Source organism: Tachyglossus aculeatus, chromosome 4 (genome assembly GCF_015852505.1).
Source record: "Tachyglossus aculeatus isolate mTacAcu1 chromosome 4, mTacAcu1.pri, whole genome shotgun sequence".
NCBI lineage: Eukaryota > Metazoa > Chordata > Mammalia > Monotremata > Tachyglossidae > Tachyglossus > Tachyglossus aculeatus.
Window position 1 is genome coordinate 75,126,129 of NC_052069.1, and position 27,598 is coordinate 75,153,726.

Below are 27,598 nucleotides of genomic sequence, written 5' to 3' on the forward strand. Positions count from 1 at the left end.
ATTTGAAAGCAATTCTATACTTTGCTTCATTATCTTGCTCAGCTTCAAAATCTCTACTGAAAAGGCTCTTCTGTTTTTTGATTGCTTTTATGAACTAACCTTAGATCAAAACAGGAAGAGAAAAGCCCATCCCATTCCTGATCATTTTTGTCCTCATTTGTTTTTTTTAGTGCAGATCTTTTCATGCGACGGGCCATCAACATATTACCTCTGTAGAGCAGTGATATGAATGTCCTAGAACAGTGCCTGGCACATAGTAAGTGCTTAACAAATACTATTATTATTATTATGTCCTAATAATGAGGTGGAATAGAGAGCTGAATGAATAAAATGCCAACTAAATCACTTCAAATATGTTCAACGACCTCTAAATTTGATCAACTACTTTTACTTCCACTTTCTTCTTAAATATTTTTCTACAAAAAATCACAACAGAAGAGCAATCTTCAAAATATCAATCACTTCATTTTAGAGGAAATTTACCATTCTTGAAAAAAAAAGTTTTGGAAATCAAGAATAAAGACTGTGCCGAGAGAGCAAAAGTTTATTTATAATTTATGCTTCCACACCTTTCCTTAAAAGGACGACTTAGGATACTGATGCATTACCATAACTTTGGTCATTTTCCCTCCTTATTTAATGGAAAGTAGAGTATATCAGTTACCTTAAAATAGCACATTACAAACTAAATCCTTCAGAGTAAAATTTGCAGTGGGATCATATTTAGAGCAAAAAAAAAATTTAGGTAATTTTCACCGACACTTTTGATCAATACGTTAAAACTGGAAAATGAGAAGGAGCTGAATCATATTTCACTCACTATTCCTGTTTTGGAAGAAAAAAAAAAAGCAAGAATAAAAGTTTTTAACAGACTCATTCACAAAAAGTTTTTTATTAACATAAGTTTAAGAAAATTCACATACCAAAAAGGACTTTAAATTCTGGAATTTCCTACTTATTTAATGGCGTGTCTGTAACTCTAACATACAGACACACATATACAAGATTCAATTCAACCTTAGAGGCTGGCATGCTGGGCCAGGAAGGTTCTTATTCTCTGTAACAGCTCCTTCTTCACACTGTCTGGTACCAGAGCTGAAATATCAATGAAAAATGAGAAGTAGCACAAGAAAGTTATATTCATAAATCTGGATTAAGAACTACAGACCTGTCATTTCAGTCAACTTCATTTCAAGATCTCCCTCAAAACACAATTTCTTAAATACCTTAAATACATTTCAACCAATGTTTTTTTACACAAAATGAATGGCAGCTTATTTGGAAATTATTAAAAATAAAGTTACTGTTTCAGCATCTACTGGGCACCAATTTGTGCTTGAAGCTGGATATGAAAAAATATATATGGGGTTCTAAAATCTGTTTCATCTACAGTGATTCTAAATGAACAGATTTCAGCATGAAACTTTTCTAGAACTTCTCTTTAGGACAGGGTTTGCATAAAACAGGCTTCCCGGGTAGTAGTATAAATAGAAAATATAAAAATAGGTAGTATAAATATTAATTAGCCAGGGAAGGCCTTCTGGAGAAGATGTGGTTTTAGTAGGGCTTTGAAGATAGGGAGAGTGGCCAGCTAAACTGCCTGGGAGGGCATTTAGTTGCTCTCTCAGTCCAGCCAGCCACAAAAAGGTCTGGTATCCATACTGCACACAGTAAGCGCTCAATAAATACCATTGATGATAACCCAGAGAGCAAGAGTTTGTGTGAATATTTTATTTTATGGTATATGTTAAGCAAGTGCTATGTGTCCGAAGCACTGGGGTATATACAAGTTAATCAGGTTGGACACAATCCCTGTCCCATATGGGGCTCCGAGTCTAAGTAGGAGGGAGAGCGAGTATTGAATACACATTCTCAGTTGAGGAAACTGAGGCACAGGGGAGTTAAGTGACTTGGTCAAGGTCACCCAGCAGGCAAGTGGTGGAACCAGGATTAGAACCCAGGTTCTCCGGCTCCCAGGCCATGCTTTATCCACTGGGCTCCTTGTTCTACCTTTGGTTGATTACATGTACGGAGATGAAGTCAGATGCATATTGTAGCTTTAACTGGACCTGAATTGTAGACTATTTTAACAGTTAAGTTGTCTTGATTAAGATCACTTGACATTGGTCGCTGACCCCCTTGTCTACACTTTTACGGTAATCCTACTGGATCTAATTATCGAATTTCAGTGGGTTTCTTCTTAAGGGTTCAAAAACAGGGTAAACCAATAAAAAAAGGTCTCGCATCTATTACAAACATTTTCTTTAAACAACTCTGTCTTACCTCTGCCTTTTGGTGTGATTTCTGTCACCAAGTCATCAACAGTAACATGCTCCAGTCCTTTTTCTTTGATCACATCTTTGGAAAAAGTAATACAATACAGAGTGTTAAGACAAGGCAGAAAAAGTTTTCCCTAACAGTAGGCACAGGACTAAATTTCTATGGCTTACATTTAGGTTACTTTGTTTCTCTCTGTAGAGTGGAAAAGAGAAAGTGCTCTACATCAGTAAGGATTCTAACTCACTTTGCAGATGCAGTTAAAACGTTTAACGTTCCTCTCTCCCTTTGACTACATAGTATATTTAATAATTACTGGTTACACGGTCTACTCCATATTGAAGCAGCGTGGCTTAGTGGAAAGAGCCCGAGCTTGGGAGTCAGAGGTCGTGGGTTCTAATCCCGGCTCTGCCACCTGTCTGCTGTGTGACCTTCGGCAAGTCACTTCACATCTGTAAAATGGGGATGAGTCCCATGTGGGACAACCTGATTACCTTGTATCTACCCCCCAGTGCTTAGTAAGCGCTTAACAAATACCATTATTGTAATTATTCAGTACAAATGCAATCAAAACTTGGTAACGTTCCAACTATTACCATATAGGTGAAGCTAAAATCCCCGGAGCACGTGCCCAGTTTCTAGTATCATGATCTTACTCGTGCTTCAAACTCCAAACCTTCACTCCCACCAAAGAGTTTACAGGCTGGGGCATGCAGTTATGCTTTTTGATCTCTAAACATGACCGAGCTTCATGGCTGAAAGACTTAAAGCCTCCTCGGTGGCAGCCCCGGCTTGCCCCCACCTCCCCTTCTCCAGAACATTGCTTCTCGCCAACCTCCACTGTTGTTACTCCAGGATGGGGTCACTGTTGCTATGGCCAAGAGGTCAGGGAAAGAAAGGAAAGTCACACTCCTCCCTTCCGTTTCCAGAGATTCTCTTGGAACAGAGGAAGAATGCCGTAAGGGAGGGGGGTGGGAAATGGGGGGAGAGAAAATTAATATGGAGGAAGGAGGAGGAGGAGGAGAGAGTACATTTTCCATTTTGCCAAAGCCCATGTGTCCTTTACTCAAAAACTGGCTGTGAAATCAGGAAATTGGCAAGTTCTGCAGCTCCCCTGCAGAAGGTCTGAGTGACTGTTCCATGCTCCGATGGCAGGTGTGCAGCCATGAATGGTTGGATGCTTTTTCTATAGGGGCAGGGGGTAGAGGAAGATGGCTGAGGGAGGTAGGGTTACGTGGGGAAATAAGGAGAAATCTCTGGGCGAGACCCCTATAAAAGTTACTTTAATTTTTACAAACAATTCTAAGCACAAACTTGGCACGCAGGACCAAATTTTCTGCTACTTCATCCTTGCTGGGTATTTTTCTAATTGCAAACATCCATTGACATATCTATCTACCCATGAAAAAGACCCCTGGCCCTAAGGGCAGCCAATAACCAGTGTCACACTCCAAAACGGCTTATGAGACAGGTGAGACCCCGCAGTATCGCCTGCTGAAAGAAGGCTCAGAACTATGGACTGCACCTGCTACCTGGCAAGGCACACTGTTAACTTCATGGAGGCCGGCTGAGGGAGTAAGGCCCATCGCCACTACTGCAGAAAAGTTTCAAAGGCATGTCCTGTCGGCAGTAAGATCACTTTCCTTCTTTCTCCCTCTCCCTTCCCTTTCTGACTCCCAGACATACCAAGGACACTTAGCAGCCTCCACGGTGCCTGAACAGGGATGCAAGGTTCACCTAGCCAAGTAAGGCCAGGGTACCTCTAGACCATCCATCCAGGGACACTCAAGCCCACGATAAGTTCTTACTCTCAGCATCACCTTCCGACACGAGCTTTCCAAGTCCGATCGGACTGAACGCTGATTACCTTTACAGTGGGCCTTCAACTGATCCTTCCAGCCACATTCAATTAATTTTGCTCTCAGCAGCTCCTTAAGGCTGTAAAAAGAAAATGGATTATTAAAATTAAACTGATGTTGAGTTGATGAATAATGTTACTGGGGAGGGAAGAATGTCAACAGTCAGTTATCCTCCCTGTCCTCCACTCCATCCAGCCCCGTGGTTTGCTCTTGGTCCTCAACTGTTTTCACATGTTCCCTCCAAAATGCTTTGAATTCACCAGGCCCCTGTAAAAAGGTGCACAGGCTGCCCAACTTTCCAATCCACAATGATCCTAATATGAAAAAGTCAATTTTTTAACTGAATTTAGCTCCCTTCAGATATTGATAATAAAGGATTCTTTCAATCCCATTTTCTACTGATCCTACAATCAAAATCTGTTTTCCCCCTCAGCGTTTAAGAACTTAAGCTCTTACCACAGTTTAAATATGCCTAAAGGCTAAGGAAGTCACCTGGTAAAGAACTTACCGTTCCCGTTCTCCAGTTTCTATCAATTTCTGGTTAATGGTTGCTCTCATCTGTGCGTCTTTGTTCATTTTGCTAACGTAAATTCCAGCAGCAAATCTGTTGAAAAAGATACAAACATGTTATTACGCTTATCTTCCAAGGTAAGGACCTATATGGAGTTTTCATGGCTAGTATTCAAAAATGCCAAACAAGGTGAAAAGGTTAAAAGTTATGCTGATCAATCGATGGTATTTACTGACAGCTTACAATCAATCAATCAATCAATCGTATTTATTGAGCGCTTACTGTGTGCAGAGCACTGTACTAAGCGCTTGGGAAGTACAAGTTGGCAACACATAGAGACAGTCCCTACCCAGGAGTGGGCTCAGTGTGCAGAGCACTATTTTAAGCTCTTGGGAGAGTAAAATACAATAGAATTACCAGATATGTTCCCTGCCCACAACAAACTCACAGTCTAGACGTGGAGACAGACGTTAATGTGAATAAGTAGTTTATAATATATAATTTGAAGATATGTACATAAATGCTGTGCAGCTGAGGTGGAGGGAAGCAATACCAAATGTCCAAAGGTCACAGATCAAAATGCATAGACAATGCAGAAGGGAGAGTGAGTCGGGATAGAGAGAGCTTAACTGGGGAAGGGCTCTTGGAGAAGGTGTGACCTTAATAATGCTTTGAAGCTAGAGAGAGAGAGGTGGTCTGCTGTATATGAAGGGGGAGGACACGGGAAAGGGGCTGGCAGTGAGAGAGCCGAGACTGAGGCACAGTGAGTAAGCTGGCATCAGAGGAGCGGAGTGTGCGGGCTCAGCTGTAGTAGGAAATTAGTGAGGTGAGGTAGGATGGGGCAAGCTGACTGAGTGCTTTAAAGCCACTTGTAAGGTTGGATGTGGAGCCAAATGGGTAGCCATTGGAGTTTTTCGAGGAACCGGGAGACAGGGACTGAATGTTTTTGTTGACAAATGATCCACGCAGCAGAGTGAAGTATAGAAAGGAGGCGGAGAGGTCGGTGAGGAGGCACATACGGGAGTCGAGGTGGGATAGGATAAGTGCTTGGATCGGCATAGTAGCAGTTTGGTTGGAGAGGAAAAGGTGGATTTTAGCAGTGTTGTGTGGGTAGAAACGACAGGATTTGGTGCCAAATTGAATATGTGGGTGGAATCAGAGAGATGACTCAAACGTATTCAAACAAGGTGAAAAGGTTCCAAAGTTATGCTGACAAACTACCTATCAGCAAAGGTAGTGTAGCATAGCATACTGGTCTATGGACAGCAACTTTGTTAAATACAAGCAGGTGATCAATCAATAGCATGTAAGTGTAGAGCACTATACCGAACACTTGGGAGAGAGCAACAGAGTAAATGGACATGATCCCTATCCTCAAAGAGCAGACCATATAGCAGGGTACACGGATACTAAAATAATTTAAAAACATGCAAACAAGTGCTGCAAGAAAAGTGCTGGAGCGGTAGTCGGCGGATATTGGAGATTAACTGGGGAAGGCCTACATAAATCCAGTGGAAAAAGCACGGGCTTGGGAGTCAAAGGACTTGGATTCAAATCCTGACTCCGCCACTTGACCGCTTTGTGTAACTTCTGTGCCTCAGTTTCCTCATCTGCAAAACAGAGATTTACTACCTGTTCTTCCTCCTACTTAGACGATGAATCTGATGAAGGACAGGGACTTCATCTGACCAGATTATCTTGTATCTACCCCAGCCCTCAGTCTGGTGCTTGACAGAATAAGCACTTAACAAATACCACCGTTAATATTATTACATGAGAAGATATACTGTCCTTTCAAGCAGTCTCACCTGTGGCGACAGGCAAAACCACATGACATTTTTATGGGGGGCAGGAGGTAGTTGCAATAAAAAAAAATGGATGATACTCCTTTCCCTTGAGCTGTGAGCAACATTTTATCTACAACTCTAGCCGTAAATCCCTGACGGTTCCAATCATCATCATGATCATCAATCGTATTTATTGAGCGCTTACTATGTGCAGAGCACTGTACTAAGTGCTTGGGTAGTACAGATTGGCAACGTATAGAGACATTTATTCAACTGTATTTATTGAGCACTTCCTGTGTGCAGGGCACCGTACTAATCGCTTGGGAAGTACAATTCAGCAACAAATAGAGGCAATCCTGCCCACAACGGGCTTACAGTCTAGAAGGAGGTTGGGGGGGAGAATCTTGAAAAGGGATACAGACCTGAATAAAATATACCAGAAAAGGATTCATAAATCTGAAGCACAACAATGGAATCTGGTCCCAAAAAATGTCAAGGCCAAGTAAAAGGCTGACTGAAACCAAGCTCAGTCCCGGAAAGTTAACAAGGGATTAACTGTACAAAGAATTGTCAGTATGGATTATTACTCAAGCGCTTACTATAGTGCTTTGCACACAGTAAACACTCAATAAGTACGATTGAATGAATACTTAATCATCTAATCACCTAATACAGCTTTTGCCAGCTAGTAGCTCTTTTCCTATGATGCCCCATTGCTAGTATTAAAAAATTAATCGATGCTCTTGTCTCATGCCGTGTTGTTACTGTGTCATCTTTCCTTGGCTATTGTCAGTCCCTTTCTCCCCTCTTATTCTTAGATAGTTGAGCTCTTTGGGTCCTAATAGCGTGCCTGTTTCTCTCCCATGTGTTTATTCTGAGAGTTTAGCACAGTGTTTCAAAATCAATCAATAGCTTTTATTGGGCATGTACTTTTTTTAAAAAATGGTATTCGTTCAGCACTTACTATGTGCTGAACAAGTGAGAACTTGTTCAGCTCGGAGAAGCAGCATGACTCAGTGGAAAGAGCCCGGGCTTTGGAGTCAGAGTTCATGGGTTCAAATCCCGGCTCTGCCAATTAGCTGTGTGACTTTGGGCAAGTCACTTCACTTCTCTGGGCCTCAGTTCCCTCATCTGTAAAATGGGGATTAAGACTGTGAGCCCCCCGTGGGACAACCTGATCACCTTGTAAACTCCCCAGCACTTAGAACACTGCCTTGCACATAGTAAGCGCTTAATAAATGCCATTATTATTATTATTATTATTATTATTATTATTATTATTATATGTGCCAGGCACTACACTAAATTCTGGGTTACACAGAGTACAAGCCCCACATGGGGCTCAGGGTTTAATCCCCCTTTCACAGATGCAGTGTGGCTCAGTGGAAAGAGCACGGGTTTGGGAGTCAGAGGGCATGGGTTCTAATCCCTGCTCTGCCACTTGTCAGCTGTGTGACTCTGGGCAGGTCACTTAACTTCTCTGTGCCTCAGTTACCTCATCTGTAACAGTCTTAATCCCCATTTTACAGATGAGGTAACTGAGGCACAAAGAAGTGACTTGCCCAAAGACTGAGAGCCCCACGTGGGACAACCTCATTACCTTGTATCTCCCCCAGCGCTTAGAACAGTGCTTGGCACATAGTAAGCGCTTAACAAACACCATCCTTATTTTATTATTTATTTAAAGATGAAGATACCGGGGCCCGGAGAAGTGAAGTGACCTGCTCAAAGTCACCCAGCGGACAAGCGGCGGAGCCAGGATTAGAACCCCCGATCTCCGCCTCCCAAGACCGGGCTCTTGCCCCTAAGCCAGGCTGCTTGATCAGGTTGTCCCACGTGGGGCTCCCAGTCTTTATCCCCCTTTTACAGAGGAGGGAACTGAGGCCCAGAGAAGTGGAGTGACACGGCCAAGGTCACCCAGCTGAGAAGTGGCGGGGCTGGGAAGTAAGGGCTCCGCTCTACCCTCTGGCCCCACCCGCCTCCGGCCCAGCCGGCACCCTCCGCTCCTCGGCCGCTAATCTCCTCACCGTACCTCGTTCTCGCCTGTCCCGCCGTCGACCCCCGGCCCACGTCATCCCCCGGACCTGGAATGCCCTCCCTCCACACATCCGCCAAGCTAGCTCTCTTCCTCCCTTCAAAGCCCTACCGCGAGCTCACCTCCTCCAGGAGGCCTTCCCTGACTGAGCCCCCTTTTTCCTCTCCTCCTCCTCCCCATCGCCCCCCAGCCTTACCCCCTTCCCCTCCCCACAGCACTTGTTCATATTTGTACATATTTTTCTATTTTATTTGTACACATTTACTACTCTAGTTTATTAATAATGTGTGGATATGGCTAGAATTCTATTTATTCTGATGGTATTTGTACATATTTACAACTCTATTTATTTTATTAATAATGTGTGTATATGGCTAGAATTCTATTTATTCTGATGGTATTGACACCTGTCTACATGTTTTGTTGCCTGTCTTCCCCTTCTAGACTGTGGGCCCACTGTTGGATAAGGACTGTCTTTATCTGTGGCTGAATTGCACTTTCCAAGCGCTTAGTCGTCATCATCATCATCAATCGTATTTATTGAGCGCTTACTGTGTGCAGAGCACTGTACTAAGCGCTTGGGAAGTACAAGTTGGCAACATATAGAGACGGTCCCTACCCAACAGTGGGCTCACAGTCTAAAAGGGGGAGACAGAGAACAAAACCAAACATACTAACAAAATAAAATAAACAGAATAGATATGTACAAGTAAAATAAATAGAGTAACAAATACGTACAAACATATATACATATATACAGGTGCTGTGGGGAAGGGAAGGAGGTAAGGCGGGGGGGGATGGAGAGGGGGACGAGGGGGAGAGGAAGGAAGGGGCTCAGTCTGGGAAGGCCTAGTCCAGTGCTCTGCACACAGTAAGTGCTCAATAAATACGACTGGGCCCTTTGTTGGGTAGGGACCAACTCCATTCAGTCATTCATTCACTCCATCGTATTTATTGAGTGCTTCCTGTGTGCAGAGCACTGCACTAAGCGCTTGGGAAGTACAAATCGGCAACATACAGAGATGGTCCCTGCCCAACAATGGGCTCACAGCCTAGATGGGGGAGACAGACAACAAAACAAAACATATGGACAGGTGTCAATACCATCAGAATAGATAGAATTATAGATACATGTCATTAATAAAATAGAGTAGTAAATATGTACAATATTTACCCTCTATAACTGTGGCCGATTTGTACTTCCCAAGCGCTCAGTCCAGTGCTCTGCACACGGTAAGCGCCCAATCAGTGAGGAGAAGCAGCTCTGCCACTTGTCAGCTGTGTGACTGTGGGCGAGTCACAACTTCTCTGACCCTCAGTTTCCCCATCTGTAAAATGGAGATGAAGACTGTGAGCCCCCCGTGGGACAACCTGATCACCCTGTAACCTCCCCAGTGCTTAGAACAGTTCTTTCCATATAGTAAGCAGTTAATAAATTCATTCATTCAATCGAACTTATTGAGCGCTTACTGTGTGCAGAGCACTGTACTACGCGCTTGGGAAGTACAAGTTGGCAACATATAGAGACGGTCCCTACCCAACAGCGGGCTCACAGTCTAGAAGGGGGAGACAGAGAACAAAACAAAACATATTAACAAAATAAAATAAAATAAAATATGCTATATACATATGACATCATTATGGCATACCATCATTATTATTATTATTAACACCTTGTATCCTCCCCAGCGCTTAGAACAGTGCCTTGCACGTAGTAAGCCCTTAAGGCTCAGTGGAAAGAGCCCGGGCTTTGGAGTCAGAGGTCATGGGTCCAAATCCCTTTTCCGCCAACTGTCAGCTGTCTGAATTTGGGCAAGTCACTTCACTTCTCTGGACCTCAGTTCCCTCCTCTGTAAAATGGGGATTCAAGCTGTGAGCCCCCGGTGGGACAACCTGATCACCTTGTAACTTCCCCAGCGCTTAGAACAGTGCTTTGCACATAGTAAGCGCTTAACAAATACCATCATTACTATTATTAACAAATAGCATCATTAATAATTAATTGATTCATCAATTAATAGGACAGACTGAATGACTGTCAACTTGTTGCCAACTTGTACTAATAATAATGACATTTGTTAAGTGCTTACTATGTGCAAAGCACTGTTCTAAGCGCTGGGGAGGTTACAAGATGATCAGGTTGTCCCATGTGGGGCTCACAGTTTTAATCCCCATTTTACAAATGAGGTCACTGAGGCACAGAGAAGTTAAGTGGCTTGCCCATAGTCACACAGCAGAGCCGGGATTTGAACCCATGATCTCTGACTCCAAAGCCCGTGCTCTTTCCACTGAGCCACGCTGCTTCTCCAAGCACATACAGAAATACACATAGAGTATGCTAAACACATACAGAGAGCTCACATGTGAAGTATGCGTGTGTGGAAACACACACACACACACACACACACAATACTGGATGGAGATGGTTCTAATAATAATAATGATGGTATTTATTAAGCGCTTACTATGTGTAAAGCACTGTTCTAAGCGCTGGGGAGGTTACAAGGTGGTCAGGTTGTCCCACGTGGGTTCTGACCAATATCCAGTGACCATAACAGTTCATAATCCCAACTCCTTGACGCTTCTGCCACCCATAATAATAATATAATGATGGCATTTGTTAAGCGCTTACTATATCATCATCATCATCAATCGTATTTATTGAGCGCTTACTATGTGCAGAGCACTGTACTAAGCGCTTGGGAAGTACAAACTGGCAACACACAGAGACAGTCCCTACCCAACAGTGGGCTCACAGTCTAAAAGGGGGAGACAGAGAACAAAACCAAACATACTAACAAAATAAAATCAATAGAATAGATATGTACAAATAAAATAAATAAATAAATAAATAGAGTAATAAATATGTACAAACATATATACATATATACAGGTGCTGTGGGGAAGGGAAGGAGGTTAGATGGGGGGATGGAGAGGGGGACGAGGGGGAGAGGAAGGAGTGGGCTCAGTCTGGGAAGGCCTCCTGGAGGAGGTGAGCTCTCAGCAGGGTCTTGAAGGGAGGAAGAGAGCTAGCTTGGCGGATGGGCAGAGGGAGGGTATTCCAGGCCCGGGGAATGACGTGGGCCGGGGGTCGATGGCGGGACAGGCGAGAACGAGGTACAGTGAGGAGATTAGCGGCGGAGGAGCGGAGGGTGCGGGCTGGGCTGGAGAAGGACAGAAGGGAGGTGAGGTAGGAGGGGGCGAGGGGATGGACAGCCTTGAAGCCCAGGGTGAGGAGTTTCTGCCTGATGCGCAGATTGATTGGTAGCCACTGGAGATTTTTGAGGAGGGGAGTAATATGCCCAGAGCGTTTCTGGACAAAGACAATCCGGGCAGCAGCATGAAGTATGGATTGAAGTGGAGAGAGACGCGAGGATGGGAGATCAGAGAGAAGGCTGAAGCAGTAGTCCAGACGGGACAGGATGAGAGCTTGAATGAGCAGGGTAGTGGTTGGGATGGAGAGGAAAGGGCGGATCTTGGCAATGTTGTGGAGCTGAGACCGGCAGGTTTTGGTGACGGCTTGGATGTGAGGGGTGAAGGAGAGAGCGGAGTCGAGACTGACACCAAGGTTGCGGGCTTGCGAGACGGGAAGGATGGTAGTGCCGTCAACAGAGATGGGAAAGTCAGGGAGAGGACAAGGTTTGGGAGGGAAGACAAGGAGTTAAGTGTTGGACATGTTGAGCTTTAGGTGGTGGGCAGACATCCAAATGGAGATGTCCTGAAGGCAGGAGGAGATGAGAGCCTGGAGAGAGGGGGAGAGAGCAGGGGCAGAGATGTAGATCTGGGTGTCATCAGCGTTGAGATGATAGTTGAAGCCGTGGGAGCGAATGAGGTCACCAAGGGAGTGAGTGTAGATCGAGAACAGAAGGGGACCAAGCATTGAACCTTGGGGAACCCCCACAGTAAGGGGATGGGGGGGGGAGGAGAAGCCTGCAAAAGAGACTGAGAAAGAACGACCGGAGAGGTAAGAGGAGACCCAGGAGAGGACGGAGTCTGTGAAGCCAAGGTCAGATAGCGTGTTGAGAAGAAGGGGGTGGTCCACAGTGTCAGAGGCAGCTGAGAGGTCGAGGAGGATTAGGACAGAGTAGGAGCCGTTGGATTTGGCAAGCAGGAGGTCATTGGTGACCTTTGAGAGGGCAGTTTCCGTGGAATGTAGGGGACGGAAGCCAGACTGGAGGGGGTCGAGGAGAGAGTTGTTGTTGAGGAATTCTAGGCAGCATGTGTAGACAACTCGTTCAAGGAGTTTGGAAAGGAATGGTAGGAGGGATATGGGACGATAACTAGAAGGTGAGGTGGGGTCAGGAGAGGGTTTTTTTAGGATGGGAGAGACATGGGCATGTTTGAAGGCAGAGGGGAAGGAACCAGTGGAGAGTGAGCGGTTGAAGATGGAAGTTAAGGAGGGGAGAAGGGATGGAGCGAGAGATTTCATGAGATGAGAGGGAATGGGGTCAGAAGCACAGGTGGCCGGAGTAGCACTTGAGAGGAGGGAGAAGAGCTCCTCTGAGGACACTGCTGGGAAGGATGGGAGAGTAGCAGAGAGGGTCGAGAGCCGGGGGGATGGAGAAAGGGGGGAAGAGACTTTGGGGAGGTCGGACCTGATGGATTGAATTTTGTTAATGAAGTAGGAGGCCAGATCGTTGGGGGTGAGGGAAGGAGGAGGGGGAGGAACCGGGGGCCTGAGAAGGGAGTTGAGTGTACGGAAGAGCTGGCGGGGGTGATGAGCATGGATGTCAATAAGGGAGGAGAAATAGTTTTGTCTGGCAGAAGAGAGGGCTGAGTTAAGGCAGGAAAGGATAAACTTGAAGTGAACGAGGTTGGCATGGTGTTTAGACTTTCGCCAGCAGCGTTCGGCAGCTCGAGCATAAGAGCGAAGGAGGCGGACAGTGGCAGTGATCCAGGGCTGTGGGTTAGTGGTGCGAGAGCGGCGAAGGGAAAGGGGAGCGAGTGAGTCTAGCTGAGTAGAAAGGGTAGAGTTGAGATCAGTAATCTGATCATCAAGACTGGGTAGCGAGGAGAGGGCGGCGAGGTGGGGTGTGAGGCGCTCCGAAAGATGGGTGGGGTCCAGAGAGCGGAGATCTCTGTGAGGGAGTAATACTGATTTACAGGGGAAAGGAGTGTGAGTGAGGAGGCAGGTGAGAAGATTATGATCAGAGAGAGGGATCACAGAGTTGGTGAGGGTGGACACAGTGCAGCGGTAGGAGATGATGAGGTCGAGGGTATGACCAAGTAGGTGAGTGGGTGAGGTGGGGTGGAGGAAGAGGTTGGCAGCGTCAAGGAGAGATAGAAGGCGGGCGGCAGAGGAGTCACTAGGGATATCCATGTGGATATTGAAGTCTCTGAGGATCAGAGTGGGCATGAAGAAGGAGAGAAGGAAGGTGAGGAATGGGTCAAAGTCGTTAAAGAAGTTGGAAGTGGGGCCGGGAGGGTGGTAGATGACCGCTACAAGAATCTGGAGGGGGTGGTAGAGGCGAATATATGCAGAGCACTGTTCTAAGCGCTGGGGGGGATACAAGGTGATCAAGTTGTCCCACGTGGGGCTCACAGTCTTAATCCCCATTTTCCAGATGAGGTAACTGAGGCTCAGAGAAGTTAAGTGACTTGCCCAAGGTCACACGGCAGACATGTGGTGGAGTTGGGATTCGAATCCATGACCTCTGACTCCAAAGCCCGTGCTCTTTCCACTGAGCCACGCTGCTTCTTCCCATGGGCAATGTTCCCTTGGAGAGTGCCAGAGAACAATCCCAATGTATGACTTAAGTGATGGAAGAACAGATTTCTTCCTACCACTACCACTCAGCTCCATTTAATCGTGAGCTTCATGAAGTAATTACCACACATCTGCTGCTGCCATCACTATGGCCAAATCTGATGGATACAAAAAGTGCTCAAAATAAAAGGATGTTCTGAATATTCTAAAGGAGATATCCAGAGTGCAGGGACAACGGAGATGAGAGAGACAGCAGGGCTGAGAACAAATTTTAAGTTGTGCTCAAAATAAAAGGATTTTCTAAATACTCTAAAGGAGATATCCAGAGTGCGGAGACAACGGAGATGAGAGAGAAAGCGAGGCTGAGAACAAATTTTAAGCTGTGCTCAAAATAAAAGGATGCTCTAAATATTCTCAAGGAGCTATCCAGAGTGCGGAGACAACAGAGATGAGAGAGAAAGCGGGGCTGAGAACAAATTTTTAGTTGTGCTCAAAATAAAAGGATGTTCTAAATATTCTAAATGAGATATCTGGAGTGTGGAGACAACGGAGATGAGAGGGAAAGCGGGGCTGAGAACAAATTTTAAGTTGTGCTCAAAATAAAGGGATGTTCTAAATATTCTAAAGGAGATATCCAGAGTGTGGAGACAATGGAGATGAGAGAGAAAGCGGGGCTGAGAACAAATTTTTAGTTGTGCTCAAAATAAAAGAATGTTCTAGATATTCTAAAGGAGCTATCCAGAGTGTGGAGACCACGGAGAGAGAAAGCGGGGCTGAGAACAAAGTTTTAGTTGTGCTCAAAATAAAAGGATGTTTTAAATATTCCAAAGGGGATATCCAGAGTGTGGAGACAACAGAGATGAGAGAGAAAGCGGGGCTGAGAACAAAGTTATAGTTGTGCTCAAAATAAAAGGATGTTCTAAATATTCTAAAGGAGATATCCAGAGTGCGGAGACAACGGAGATGAGCTAGAAAGCGGGGCTGAGAACAAATTTTTAGTTGTGCTCAAAATAAAAGGATGTTCCAAAATAGTCTAAAGGAGCTATCCAGAGCGTGGCGACAACGGAGATGAGAGAGACAGCAGGGCTGAGAACAAATTTTAAGTTGTTGTCAAAATAAAAGGATGTTCTAAATATTCTAAAGGAGATATCCAGAGTGTGGAGACAACGGAGATGAGCGAGAAAGCGGGGCTCAGAACAAATTTTTAGTTGGGCTCAAAATAAAAGGATGTTCTAAATAGTCTAAAGGAGATATCCGGAGTGTGGAGACAACGGAGATGAGAGAGAAAGTGGGGCTGGGAACAAATTTTAAGTTATGCTCCAAATAAAAGGATGCTCTAAATATTCCAAAGGAGCTATCCAGAGTGCAGGCAACGGAGATGAGAGAGAAAGCTGGGCTGGGAACAGATTTTTAGTTGTTGCCAACTTGTACTTCCCAGGCGCCTAGTACAGTGCTCTGCACATAGTAGGCGCTCAATAATTACGATTGAATGAATGAATGACTCCCTTCAAAGCCCTACTGAGAGCTCACCTCCTCCAGGAGGTCTTCCCAGACTGAGCCCCTTCCTTCCTCTCCCCCTCGTCCCCCTCTCATCCCCCCCCATCTTACCTCCTACCCTTCCCCACAGCACCTGTATATATGTTTGTACGTATTTATTACTCTATTTATTTTACTTGTACATATCTATTCTATTTATTTTATTTGGTTAGTATGTTTGGTTTTGCTCTCTGTCTCCCCCTTTTAGACTGTGAGCCCGCTGTTGGGTAGGGACCTTCTCTATATGTTGCCAACTTGTACTTCCCAAGCGCTTAGTACAGCGCTCTGCACACAGTAAGCGCTCAATAAATACGACTGATTGATTGATTGGAAGGCCCCGTGACCTCTGACCCCGTACCTGGGCCGAGGCCGCCAGCGCCGCCGACCACACGTCCTGCCGGCGCCCCGTCCGCGCGCACGCGCGTGCTCCCCCCGGCCCGGCGGCCCCCGCGCGCACGCGCGCCCCAACGCCCCGCCGCTCGGCCCTCTGGGAAGGCGAGTCCCACTCCCTCGCGCCGGCGCGCCGCCCACCCCTCGAAGAACTACAACTCCCAGGGTTCCGCGCGCATGTTTTTTCAGTAGCGTCATATTAAAGCAGCAGGAGCCTAATGGGCCCCAGGATTATTTTAACTTCAATCAATCAATCAATCAGTCGTATTTATTGAGCGCTTACTGTGTGCAGAGCACTGTACTAAGCAATTGGGAAGTACAAGTTGGCAACATATAGAGACAGTCCCTACACAACAGTGGGCTCACAGTCTAAAAGTGGGCTCACAGTCTAAAAAGAGTTATTCTTTGGCCATGGAGCAGTGTCTCCCCCTCGTCCCCCTCTCCATCCCCCCATCTTACCTCCTTCCCTTCCCCACAGCACCTGTATATATGTTTGTACATATTTATTACTCTATTTATTTATTTTACTTGTACATATCTATTCTATTTATTTTATTTTGCTAGTATGTTTGGTTTTGTTCTCTGTCTCCCCCTTTTAGACTGTGAGCCCACTGTTGGGTAGGTATTGTTTCTATATGTTGCCACCTTGTACTTCCCAAGCGCTTTGTACAGTGTTCTGCACACAGTAAGCGCTCAATAAATGCGATTGATTGATTGATTGATCTAGTCTACTTATTTTATTTTGTTAGTATGTTCGGTTTTGTTCTCTGTCTCCCCGTTTTGGACTGCGAGCCCACTGTTGGGTAGGGACCGTCTCTATACGTTGCCAACTTGTACTTCCCAAGTGCTTAGTACAGTGCTCTGCACACAATAAGCACTCAATAAATACGATTGATTGATTGATCGATCCTGGGGTAGCTTTTCCTGTTTGCCTAATGGCTAAAAAGAACGATGTGGAAATTTTCTACATATATCATTTAATAATCATGGCATTTTTTTAAGCGCTTGCTATGTGCAAAGCACTGTTCTAAGTGCTAAGGGGATCAGGTTGTCCCACATGGGGCTCACAATCTTAATCCCCGATGAGGTAACTGAGGCTCAGAGAAGTGACTTGCCCAAGGTCACACAGCAGACATATGGCACCTTCCCTTCCCCACAGCAACTGTATATATGTATATATGTTTGTACATATTTATTACTCTATTTATTTATTTTACTTGTACATATCTATTCCATTTATTTTATTTTGTTAGTATGTTTGGTTTTGTTCTCTGCCTCCCCCTTCTAGACTGTGAGCCCGCTGTTGGGTAGGGACTGTATGTGTTGCCGACTTGTACTGCCCAAGCGCTTAGTACAGTGCTCTGCACACAGTAAGCGCTCAATAAATACGATTGATTGATTGATCCTGGGGTAGCTTTTCCTGCTTGCCTAATGGCGAAAAGGAACAATGTGGAAATTTTCTACATATATCATTTAATAATCATGGCATTTTTAAGCGCTTACTATGCGCAAAGCACTGTTCTAAGCGCTGGGGGGATCAGGTTGTCCCACGTGGGGCTCACAATCTTAATCCCCGATGAGGTAACTGAGGCTCAGAGAAGTTAAGTGACTTGCCCAAGGACACACAGCAGACATGGCGGAGCCGGGATTAGAACCCTTGACCTCCGGCTCCCAAGCCCGTGCTCTTTCCACTGAGCTAATCTGTTCCATCTATGAATTGGTTATAAAAACACGTTTCATGAGGGTTTCTCAGTCATCAAAATAGGGAAGATTATGGTAAAACCACTCAAATCAAGGGCTTTCTGGTCTGTTTGAATATAAGCCTCGTTTTAGGCTGGTGAAACATATTCTGTGGCCATTCTGTCTATTCTGGTTGCTTAACATAATACATCAGTTTTAAATACTCTGGGGTAATAGATTTGCTATATTTTCACAGTATACATTGATCACTTGGCTTATTCCCCCCTTATAGACTGTGAGCCCACTGTTGGGTAGGGACCACCTCTATACGTTGCCAACTTGTACTTCCCAAGTGCTTAGTACAGTGTTCTGCATACAGTAAGCACTCAATAAATATGATTGATTGATTGATTGCTCAATAAATACGATTGAATGAATGAATGAATTTTACTTGTACATATTTATTCTATTTATGTTATTTTGTTAATATGTTTTGTTGCCTGTCTCCCCCTTCTAGCCTGTGAGCCCGCTGTTGGGCAGGGACCGTCTCTAGATGTTGCCAACTTGGACTTCCCAAGCGCTTAGTCCAGTGCTCTGCACACGGTAAGCGCTCAATAAATACGATTGAATGAATGAGTGAATGAATTTTACTTGTACATATTTATTCTATTTATTTTACTTTGTTAATATGTTTTGTTGTCTGTCTCCCCCTTCTAGCCTGTGAGCCCGCCGTTGGGTAGGGACCGTCTCTAGATGTTGCTGACTTGGACTTCCCGAGCGCTTAGTCCAGTGCTCTGCACACGGTAAGTGCTCAATAAATACGATTGAATGAATGAATGAATGAATTTTACTTGTACATATTTATTCCATTTATTTTATTTTGTTAATATGCTTGGTTTCGTTGTCTGTCTCCCCCTTCTAGCCTGTGAGCCCGCTGTTGGGTAGGGACCGTCTCTAGATGCTGCCAACTTGTACTTCCCAAGCGCTTAGTCCAGCGCTCTGCACACGGTAAGCGCTCAATAAATACGATTGAATGAATGTATGAGTGAATGAATTTTACTTGTACATATTTATTCTACCTATTTTATTTTGTTATTTTGTTGTCTGTCTCCCCCTTCTAGCCTGTGAGCCCGCCGTGGGTTAGGGCCCGTCTCTAGATGTTGCCAACTTGGACTTCCCAAGCGCTTAGTCCAGTGCTCTGCACACGGTAAGCACTCAATAAATACGATTGAATGAATGAATTTTACTTGTACATATTTATTCTATTTATTTTGTGAATATGGCTTTGTTGTCTGTCTCCCCCTTCTAGCCTGTGAGCCCGCCGTTGGGTAGGGACCGTCTCTAGATGCTGCCAACTTGGACTTCCCAAGCGCTTAGTCCAGCGCTCTGCACACGGTAAGCGCTCAATAAATACGATTGAATGAATGAATTTTACTTGTACATATTTATTCTATTTATTTTGTGACTGTGGCTTTGTTGTCTGTCTCCCCCTTCTAGCCTGTGAGCCTGCCGTGGGGTAGGGCCCATCTCTAGATGTTGCCAACTTGGACTTCCCAAGCGCTTAGTCCAGTGCGCTGCACACGGTAAGTGTTCCATAAATACGATGGAATGAATGAATTTTACTTGTACATATTTATTCTATTTATTTTGTGAATATGGCTTTGTTGTCTGTCTCCCCCTTCTAGCCTGTGAACCCGCCGTTGGGTAGGGACCGTCTCTAGATGTTGCCGACTTGCCCTTCCCAAGCGCTTAGTCCAGCGCTCTGCACACGGTAAGCGCTCAATAAATACGATTGAGTGAATGAATTTTACTTGTACATATTTATTCCATTTATTTTACTTTGTTAATATGTTTCGTTGTCCATCTCTCCCTTCTAGCCTGTGAGCCCGCCGTTGGGTAGGGCCCGTTTCTATATGCTGCCAACTTGGACTTCCCAAGCTCTTAGTCCAGTGCTCTGCACACGGTAAGCGCTCCATAAATACGATTGAGTGAATGAATTTTACTTGTACATATTTATTCCATTTATTTTACTTTGTTAATATGTTTCGTTGTCCGTCTCCCCCTTCTAGCCTGCGAGCCCGCCGTGGGGTAGGCCCGTCTCTAGATGTTGCCGACTTGTCCTTCCCAAGCGCCTAGTCCAGCGCTCTGCACACGGTAAGCGCTCCATAAATACGATTGAGTGAATGAATTTTACTTGTACATATTTATTCTATTTATTTTGTGAATATGGCTTTGTTGTCTGTCTCCCCCTTCTAGCCTGTGAGCCCGCCATGGGGTAGGGCCCGTCTCTAGATGTTGCCAACTTGGACTTCCCAAGCGCTTAGTCCAGTGCTCTGCACACGGTAAGCGCTCCATAAATACGAGGGAATGAATGAATTTTACTTGTACATATTTATTCTATTTATTTTGTGAATATGGCTTTGTTGTCTGTCTCCCCCTTCTTCTAGCCTGTGAGCCCGCCGTGGGGTAAGGCCCGTCTCTAGATGTTGCCGACTTGGACTACTCAAGAGCCTAGTCCAGTGCTCTGCACACGGTAAGCGCTCAATAAATACGATTGAGTGAATGAATTTTACTTGTACATATTTATTCCATTTATCTCCCCCTTCTAGCCTGTGAGCCTGCTGTTGGGTAGGGCCCGTTTCTATATGCTGCCAACTTGGACTTCCCAAGTGCTTAGTCCAGTGCTCTGCACACGGTAAGTGCTCAATAAATACGATTGAATGAATGATTTTACTTGTACATATTTATTCTATTCATTTTACTTTGTTAATATGTTTCGTTGTCCGTCTCCCCCTTCTAGCCTGCGAGCCCGCCGTGGGGTAGGCCTGTCTCTAGATGTTGCCGACTTGTCCTTCCCAAGTGCCTAGTCCAGCGCTCTGCACACGGTAAGCGCTCAATAAATACGACTGAGTGAATGAATTTTACTTGTACATATTTATTCCATTTATTTTACTTTGTTAATATGGTTCGTTGTCCGTCTCCCCCTTCTAGCCTGTGAGCCCGCCGTTGGGTAGGGCCCATCTCTAGATGCTGCCAACTTGGACTTCCCAAGCGTTTAGTCCAGCACTCTGCACACGGTAAGCGCTCAATAAATGCGATTGAATGAATGAATTTTACTTGCACATATTTATTCCATTCATTTTACTTTGTTAATATGTTCCGTTGTCCGTCTCCCCCTTCTAGCCTGCGAGCCCGCCGTTGGGTAGGGCCCGTCTCTATATGCTGCCAACTTGGACTTCCCAAGCGCTTAGTCCAGCGCTCTGCACACGGTAAGCGCTCCATAAATACGACTGAGTGAATGAATTGTACATATTTATTCCATTTATTTTACTTTGTTAATATGTTCCGTTGTCCGTCTCCCCCTTCTAGCCTGCGAGCCCGCCGTGGGGTAGGCCCGTCCTAGACGTTGCCGACTTGTCCTTCCCAAGCGCTTAGTCCGGCGCTCTGCACACGGTAAGCGCTCCATAAATACGATTGAATGAATGCATTTTACTTGTACATATTTACCATTCTGTTTATTTTCTCCTGTTAATATGTTTTGTTTTGTTGTCTGTCTCCCCCTATTAGACTGTGAACCCACTGTCGGGTAGGGCCCGTCTCTACATGTTGCCAACTTGGACTCCCCAAGCGCTCAGTCCGGCGCTCTGCAGACGGTAGGCGCTCAGTAAATGCGATTGAACTGAACCAAGGGGTGACTACAACTCCCAGGAAGCTCGGCTTTGGGGCGTCCCCCCCGCCCCCGCCCCCCGGCCCTGCGAAAGCGCGGCCGACGCGGCCTTTGGAGCCACAGCTTGAGGATGGAGGTGGCGGCCAACTGCTCGCTGCGCGTTCAGCGCCCGCTGCTCAACCCCGCCTTCGAGGGCTACAAACTGGCCCTGGACCCGCTGCCCTGCTACCAGCTGGACCTCGATTCGGGTGAGAGCCCCCCCTTGTCGCCCCCCAGACCCCCCCGACGCCTCCTCCGGCCTCCTCCTCCCCGGGCCTCCCTGCCCACAGTCCCGCTTCTAGCCCCTGAGCCCGCAGTTGGGTAAGGACCGGCTCCATCTGTTGCCAACTTGGACTTCCCAAGCGCTCAGTACAGTGCTCCGCACACAGTAAGCGCCCGCTGTTGGGCAGGAACCGCCTCTAGATGTTGCCAACTTGGACATCCCGAGCGCTTCGTACAGTGCTCCGCACACAGCAAGCGCTCCATCAGTACGACGGAATGAATGAGTTTTACTTGTACATATTGATTCTATTTATTTTATTTTCTTAATATGTTTTGTGGCCTGTCCCCCCCCTTCTAGGCTGTGAGCCCGCTGTTGGGTAAGGACCGGCCCCATCTGTTGCCAACTTGCACTTCCCAAGCGCATAGTACAGTGCCCCGCACACGGTAAGCGCCTGCTGTTGGGCAGGAACCGCCTCTAGATGTTGCCAACTTGGACATCCCGAGCGCTTCGTACAGTGCTCCGCACACAGCAAGTGCTCCATCAATACAGCAGAATGAATGAATTTTACTTGTACATATTGATTCTATTTATTTTATTTTCTTAGTATGTTTTGTGGCCTGTGTCCCCCTTTTAGCCTGTGAGCCCGCTGTTGGGTAAGGACCGGCTCCATCTGTTGCCAACTTGGACTTCCCAAGCGCTCAGTACAGTGCCCTGCACACAGTAAGTGCCCACTGTTGGGGAGAGACCGTCTCTAGATGTTGCCAACTTGGACATCCCAAGCGCTTCGTACAGTGCTCCGCACACAGCAAGTGCTCCATCAATACAGCGGAATGAAGGAATTTTACTTGTACATATTGACTCTATTTATTTTATTTTCTTAGTATGTTTTGTGGCCTGTCCCTCTCTTCTAGCCTGTGAGCCCGCTGTTGGGTAAGGACCGGCTCCATCTGTTGCCAACTTGGACTTCCCAAGCGCTCAGTACAGTGCCCTGCACACAGTAAGTGCCCACTGTTGGGGAGAGACCGTCTCTAGATGTTGCCAACTTGGACATCCCAAGCGCTTCGTACAGTGCTCCGCACACAGCAAGTGCTCCATCAATACAGCGGAATGAAGGAATTTTACTTGTACATATTGACTCTATTTATTTTATTTTCTTAGTATGTTTTGTGGCCTGTCCCTCTCTTCTAGCCTGTGAGCCCGCTGTTGGGTAAGGACCGGCTCCATCTGTTGCCAACTTGCACTTCCCAAGCGCTTAGTACAGTGCCCCGCACACAGTAAGCGCCCGCTGTTGGGCAGGAACCGCCTCTAGACGTTACCAACTTGGACTTCCCAAGCGCTTCGTACGGCGCTCCGCACACAGCATGCACTCCATCAATACTATGGAATGAATGAATTTTACTTGTACATATTGATTCTATTTATTTTATTTTATTAATATGTTTTGTGGCCTGCCCCCCCCCCCCCCCTTCTAGCCTGTGAGCCCGCTGTTGGGTAAGGACCGGCTCCATATGTTGCCAACTTGCACTTCCCAAGCGCTTAGTGCAGCGCTCCGCACACAGCAAGTGCTCCATCAATACAGCGGAATGAATGAATTTTACTTGTACATATTGACTCTATTTATTTTATTTTCTTAGTATGTTTTGTGGCCTGTCCCTCTCTTCTAGCCTGTGAGCCCGCTGTTGGGTAAGGACCGGCTCCATCTGTTGCCAACTTGCACTTCCCAAGCGCTTAGTACAGTGCCCCGCACACAGTAAGCGCCCGCTGTTGGGCAGGAACCGCCTCTAGACGTTCCCAACTTGGACTTCCCAAGCGCTTCGTACAGCGCTCTGCACACAGCAAGCGCTCCATCAATACTATGGAATGAAGGAATTTTACTTGTACATATTGATTCTATTTATTTTATTTTATTAGTATGTTTTGTGGCCTGCCCCCCCCCCCCCCCAGCCTGTGAGCCCGCTGTTGGGTAAGGACCGGCTCCATATGTTGCCAACTTGCACTTCCCAAGCGCTTAGTGCAGCGCTCCGCACACAGCAAGTGCTCCATCAATACAGCGGAATGAAGGAATTTTACTTGTACATATTGACTCTATTTATTTTATTTTCTTAGTATGTTTTGTGGCCTGTCCCTCTCTTCTAGCCTGTGAGCCCGCTGTTGGGTAAGGACCGGCTCCATCTGTTGCCAACTTGCACTTCCCAAGCGCTTAGTACAGTGCCCCGCACACAGTAAGCGCCCGCTGTTGGGCAGGAACCGCCTCTAGACGTTACCAACTTGGACTTCCCAAGCGCTTCGTACGGCGCTCCGCACACAGCATGCACTCCATCAATACTATGGAATGAATGAATTTTACTTGTACATATTGATTCTATTTATTTTATTTTATTAATATGTTTTGTGGCCTGCCCCCCCCCCCCCCCACCTTCTAGCCTGTGAGCCCGCTGTTGGGTAAGGACCAGCTCCATATGTTGCCAACTTGCACTTCCCAAGCGCTTAGTGCAGCGCTCCGCACACAGCAAGTGCTCCATCAATACAGCGGAATGAATGAATTTTACTTGTACATATTGACTCTATTTATTTTATTTTCTTAGTATGTTTTGTGGCCTGTCCCTCTCTTCTAGCCTGTGAGCCCGCTGTTGGGTAAGGACCGGCTCCATCTGTTGCCAACTTGCACTTCCCAAGCGCTTAGTACAGTGCCCTGCACACAGTAAGCGCCCGCTGTTGGGCAGGAACCGCCTCTAGACGTTACCAACTTGGACTTCCCAAGCGCTTCGTACAGCGCTCTGCACACAGCAAGCGCTCCATCAATACTATGGAATGAAGGAATTTTACTTGTACATATTGATTCTATTTATTTTATTTTATTAATATGTTTTGTGGCCTGTCCCTCCCTTCTAGCCTGTGAGCCCGCTGTTGGGTAAGGACCGGCTCCATATGTTGCCAACTTGCACTTCCCAAGCGCTTAGTGCAGCGCTCCGCACCCAGCAAGTGCTCCATAAATATGATGGAATGAATGAATTTTACTTGTACATATTGATTCTATTTATTTTATTTTCTTAATATGTTTTGTGGCCTGTCCCTCCCTTCTAGCCTGTGAGCCCGCTGTTGGGTAAGGACCGGCTCCATCTGTTGCCAACTTGCACTTCCCAAGCGCTTAGTACAGTGCCCCGCACACAGTAAGTGCCCGCTGTTGGGGAGGGACTGCCTCTAGACGTTACCAACTTGGACATCCCAAGCGCCTAGTACAGCGCTCTGCACACAGCAAGTGCTCCATCAATACGATGGAATGAATGAATTTTACTTGTACATATTGACTCTATTTATTTTATTTTCTTAATACGTTTTGTGGCCTGTCCCTCCCTTCTAGCCTGTGAGCCCGCTGTTGGGTAAGGACCGGCTCTATCTGTTGCCAACTTGGACTTCCCAAGCGCTTAGTACAGTGCTCCGCACACAGTAAGCGCCCGCTGTTGGGTAGGAACAGCCTCTAGATGTTGCCAACTTGGACATCCCAAGCGCCTAGTACAGCACTCCGCACACAGCATGCACTCCATCAATACGATGGAATGAATGAATTTTACTTGTACATATTGATTCTATTTATTTTATTTTCTTAATATGTTTAGTGGCCTGGCCCTCCCTTCTAGCCTGTGAGCCCGCTGTTGGGGAGGGACCGTCTCTAGATGTTGCCAACTTGGACTTCCCAAGCGCTTAGTACAGTGCTCCGCACACAGCAAGCACTCCATCAGTACGACGGAATGAATGAATTTTACTTGTACATATTGATTCTATTTATTTTATTTTCTTAATATGTTTTGTGGCCTGTCCCTCCCATCTAGCCTGTGAGCCCACTGTTGGGTAAGGACCGGCTCTACCTGTTGCCAACTTGGACTTCCCAAGCACGTAGTACAGTGCCCCGCACACAGTAAGCGCCCGCTGTTGGGTAGGAACCGCCTCTAGATGTTACCAACTTGGACTTCCCAAGCGCTTCGTACAGTGCTCCGCACACAGCAAGTGCTTCATCAATACAGCAGAATGAATTAATTTTACTTGTACATATTGATTCTATTTATTTTATTTTCTTAGTATGTTTTGTGGCCTGTCTCCCCCTTCTAGCCTGTGAGCCCGCAGTTGGGGAGGGACCACCTCTACATGTTGCCAACTTGGACTTCCCAAGTGCTTAGTACAGTGCTCCGCACGCAGCAAGCGCTCCATCAGTATGACGGAATGAATGAATTTTACTTGTACATATTGATTCTATTTGTTTTATTTTCTTAATACGTCTTGTGGCCTGTCCCTCCCTTCTAGCCTGTGAGCCCGCTGTTGGGTAAGGACCGACTCTATCTGTTGCCAACTTGCACTTCCCAAGCGCTTAGTACAGTGCCCCGCACACAGTAAGCGCCCGCTGTTGGGTAGGAACCACCTCTAGATGTTGCCAACTTGGACATCCCAAGCACTTCGTACAGTGCTCCGCACAGAGCAAGCGCTCCATCAATACGATGGAATGAATGAATTTTACTTGTACATATTTATTCAATCAATCAATCAATCGTATTTATTGAGCGCTTACTGTGTGCAGAGCACCGTACTAAGCGCTTGGGAAGTACGAGTTGGCAACATCTAGAGACGGTCCCTACCCAACAGTGGGCTCACAGTCTGGAAGGGGGAGACAGAGAACAAAACCAAACATACTAACAAAATAAAATAAATAGAATAGATAGGTACAAGTAAAATAAATAAATAGAGTAATAAATATGTACAAACATATATACATTTATTCTATTTATTTTGTTTTCTTAATATGTTTTGTTGCATGTCCCCCCCCCCCCTTCGAGACTGTGAGCCTGCTGTTGGGTAGGAACCGCCTCTAGGAGTTGCCAACTTGGACATCCCAAGTGCTTAGTACAGTGCCCCGCACACAGCAAGCGCTCCATCAATACGGTGGAATGAATGAATTTTACTTGTACATATTGATTCTATTTATTTTATTTTCTTAATATGTTTTGTGGCCTGTCTCCCCCTTCTAGACTGTGAGCCTGCTGTTGGGTAGGGACCGTCTCTACACGTTGCCAACTTGGACTTCCCTAGCGCTTAGTACAGTGCTCCACACACAGCAAGCGCTCCATCAATACGACAGAATGAATGAATTTTACTTGTACATATTGATAATATTTATTTTGTTTTCTTAATATGTTTTGTTGCCTGTCTCCCCCTTCTAGACAGTGAACCCGCTGTTGGGTAGGAACCGTCTCTACACATTGCCAACTTGGACTTCCCAAGCGCTTAGTACAGTGCTCCGCACACAGTAAGCGCTCCATCAATACGATGGAATGAATGAATTTTACTTGTACATATTGATTCTATTTATTTTATTTTGTTAATATGTTTTGTGGCCGCCCCCCCCCCCCCCCTCCACCCTTGTAGCCTGTGAGCCTGCTGTTGGGTAGGGACCATCTCTACACGTTGCCAACTTGGACTTCCCAAGCGCTTAGTACAGTGCCCCGCACACAGTAAGCGCTCCATCAATACGATGGAATGAATTAATTTTACTTGTACATATTTATTCTATTTATGTTATTTTGTTAATATGTTTTGTTGCCTGTCTTCCCCCTTCTAGCCTGTGAGCCCGCTGTTGGGTAGGGACCGTCTCTAGATGTTGCCAACTTGGACTTCCCAAGCGCTTAGTCCAGTGCTCTGCACACAGAAAACGCTCCATAAATACGATGGAATGCATGAATGAATTTTACTTGTACATATTTTTCTATTTATTTTATTTTGTTAATTTGTTTTGTTGTCTGTCTCCCCCTATTAGACTGTGAACCCACTGTTGGGTAGGGACCATCTCTACATGTTGCCAACTTGGACTTCCCAAGTGCTTAGTACAGTGCTCCACACA

At 45.9% G+C, this 27,598-nt stretch overlaps 2 protein-coding genes across 2 annotated transcripts in view; one reads left to right on the forward strand and one right to left on the reverse strand.

Annotated features, from left to right (window-relative positions):
• Positions 1 to 873: 873 nt before the first annotated feature.
• On the reverse strand, positions 874 to 16,125 carry ENY2 (ENY2 transcription and export complex 2 subunit). The gene is made up of 5 exons (XM_038745416.1): positions 16,071 to 16,125; positions 4,645 to 4,740; positions 4,145 to 4,215; positions 2,284 to 2,358; positions 874 to 1,095 (listed from the first exon to the last, which is right to left on the reverse strand). Exons 2-5 carry the CDS (start codon positions 4,710 to 4,712, stop codon positions 1,019 to 1,021), a joined length of 291 nt encoding a protein of 96 aa, XP_038601344.1. The 5' UTR covers positions 4,713 to 4,740; positions 16,071 to 16,125; the 3' UTR covers positions 874 to 1,018.
• A 5,451-nt stretch (positions 16,126 to 21,576) lies between these two features.
• NUDCD1 (NudC domain containing 1) overlaps positions 21,577 to 27,598 on the forward strand; it is an 84,751-nt gene continuing 78,729 nt past the window's right edge. The window contains exon 1 of the mRNA XM_038744809.1: positions 21,577 to 21,697. Within this exon, the coding sequence (XP_038600737.1) occupies positions 21,580 to 21,697 (118 nt within the window). The 5' untranslated portion in view covers positions 21,577 to 21,579. The remainder of the gene's footprint in view (positions 21,698 to 27,598) is intronic.

What these genes read in the sequence shown, in the direction of transcription:
- ENY2 (XM_038745416.1), bottom strand. Translation starts at nt 4,712, where the DNA reads ATGAACAAAGACGCACAGATGAGAGCAACCATTAACCAGAAATTGATA. An exon ending in GTTGAAGGCCCACTGTAAAG is followed by an intron (nt 2,359 to 4,144) that starts GTAATCAGCGTT and finishes CTTTTTCCAAAG; the next exon opens with ATGTGATCAAAGAAAAAGGA. An exon ending in AATCACACCAAAAGGCAGAG is followed by an intron (nt 1,096 to 2,283) that starts GTAAGACAGAGT and finishes TTGATATTTCAG; the next exon opens with CTCTGGTACCAGACAGTGTG.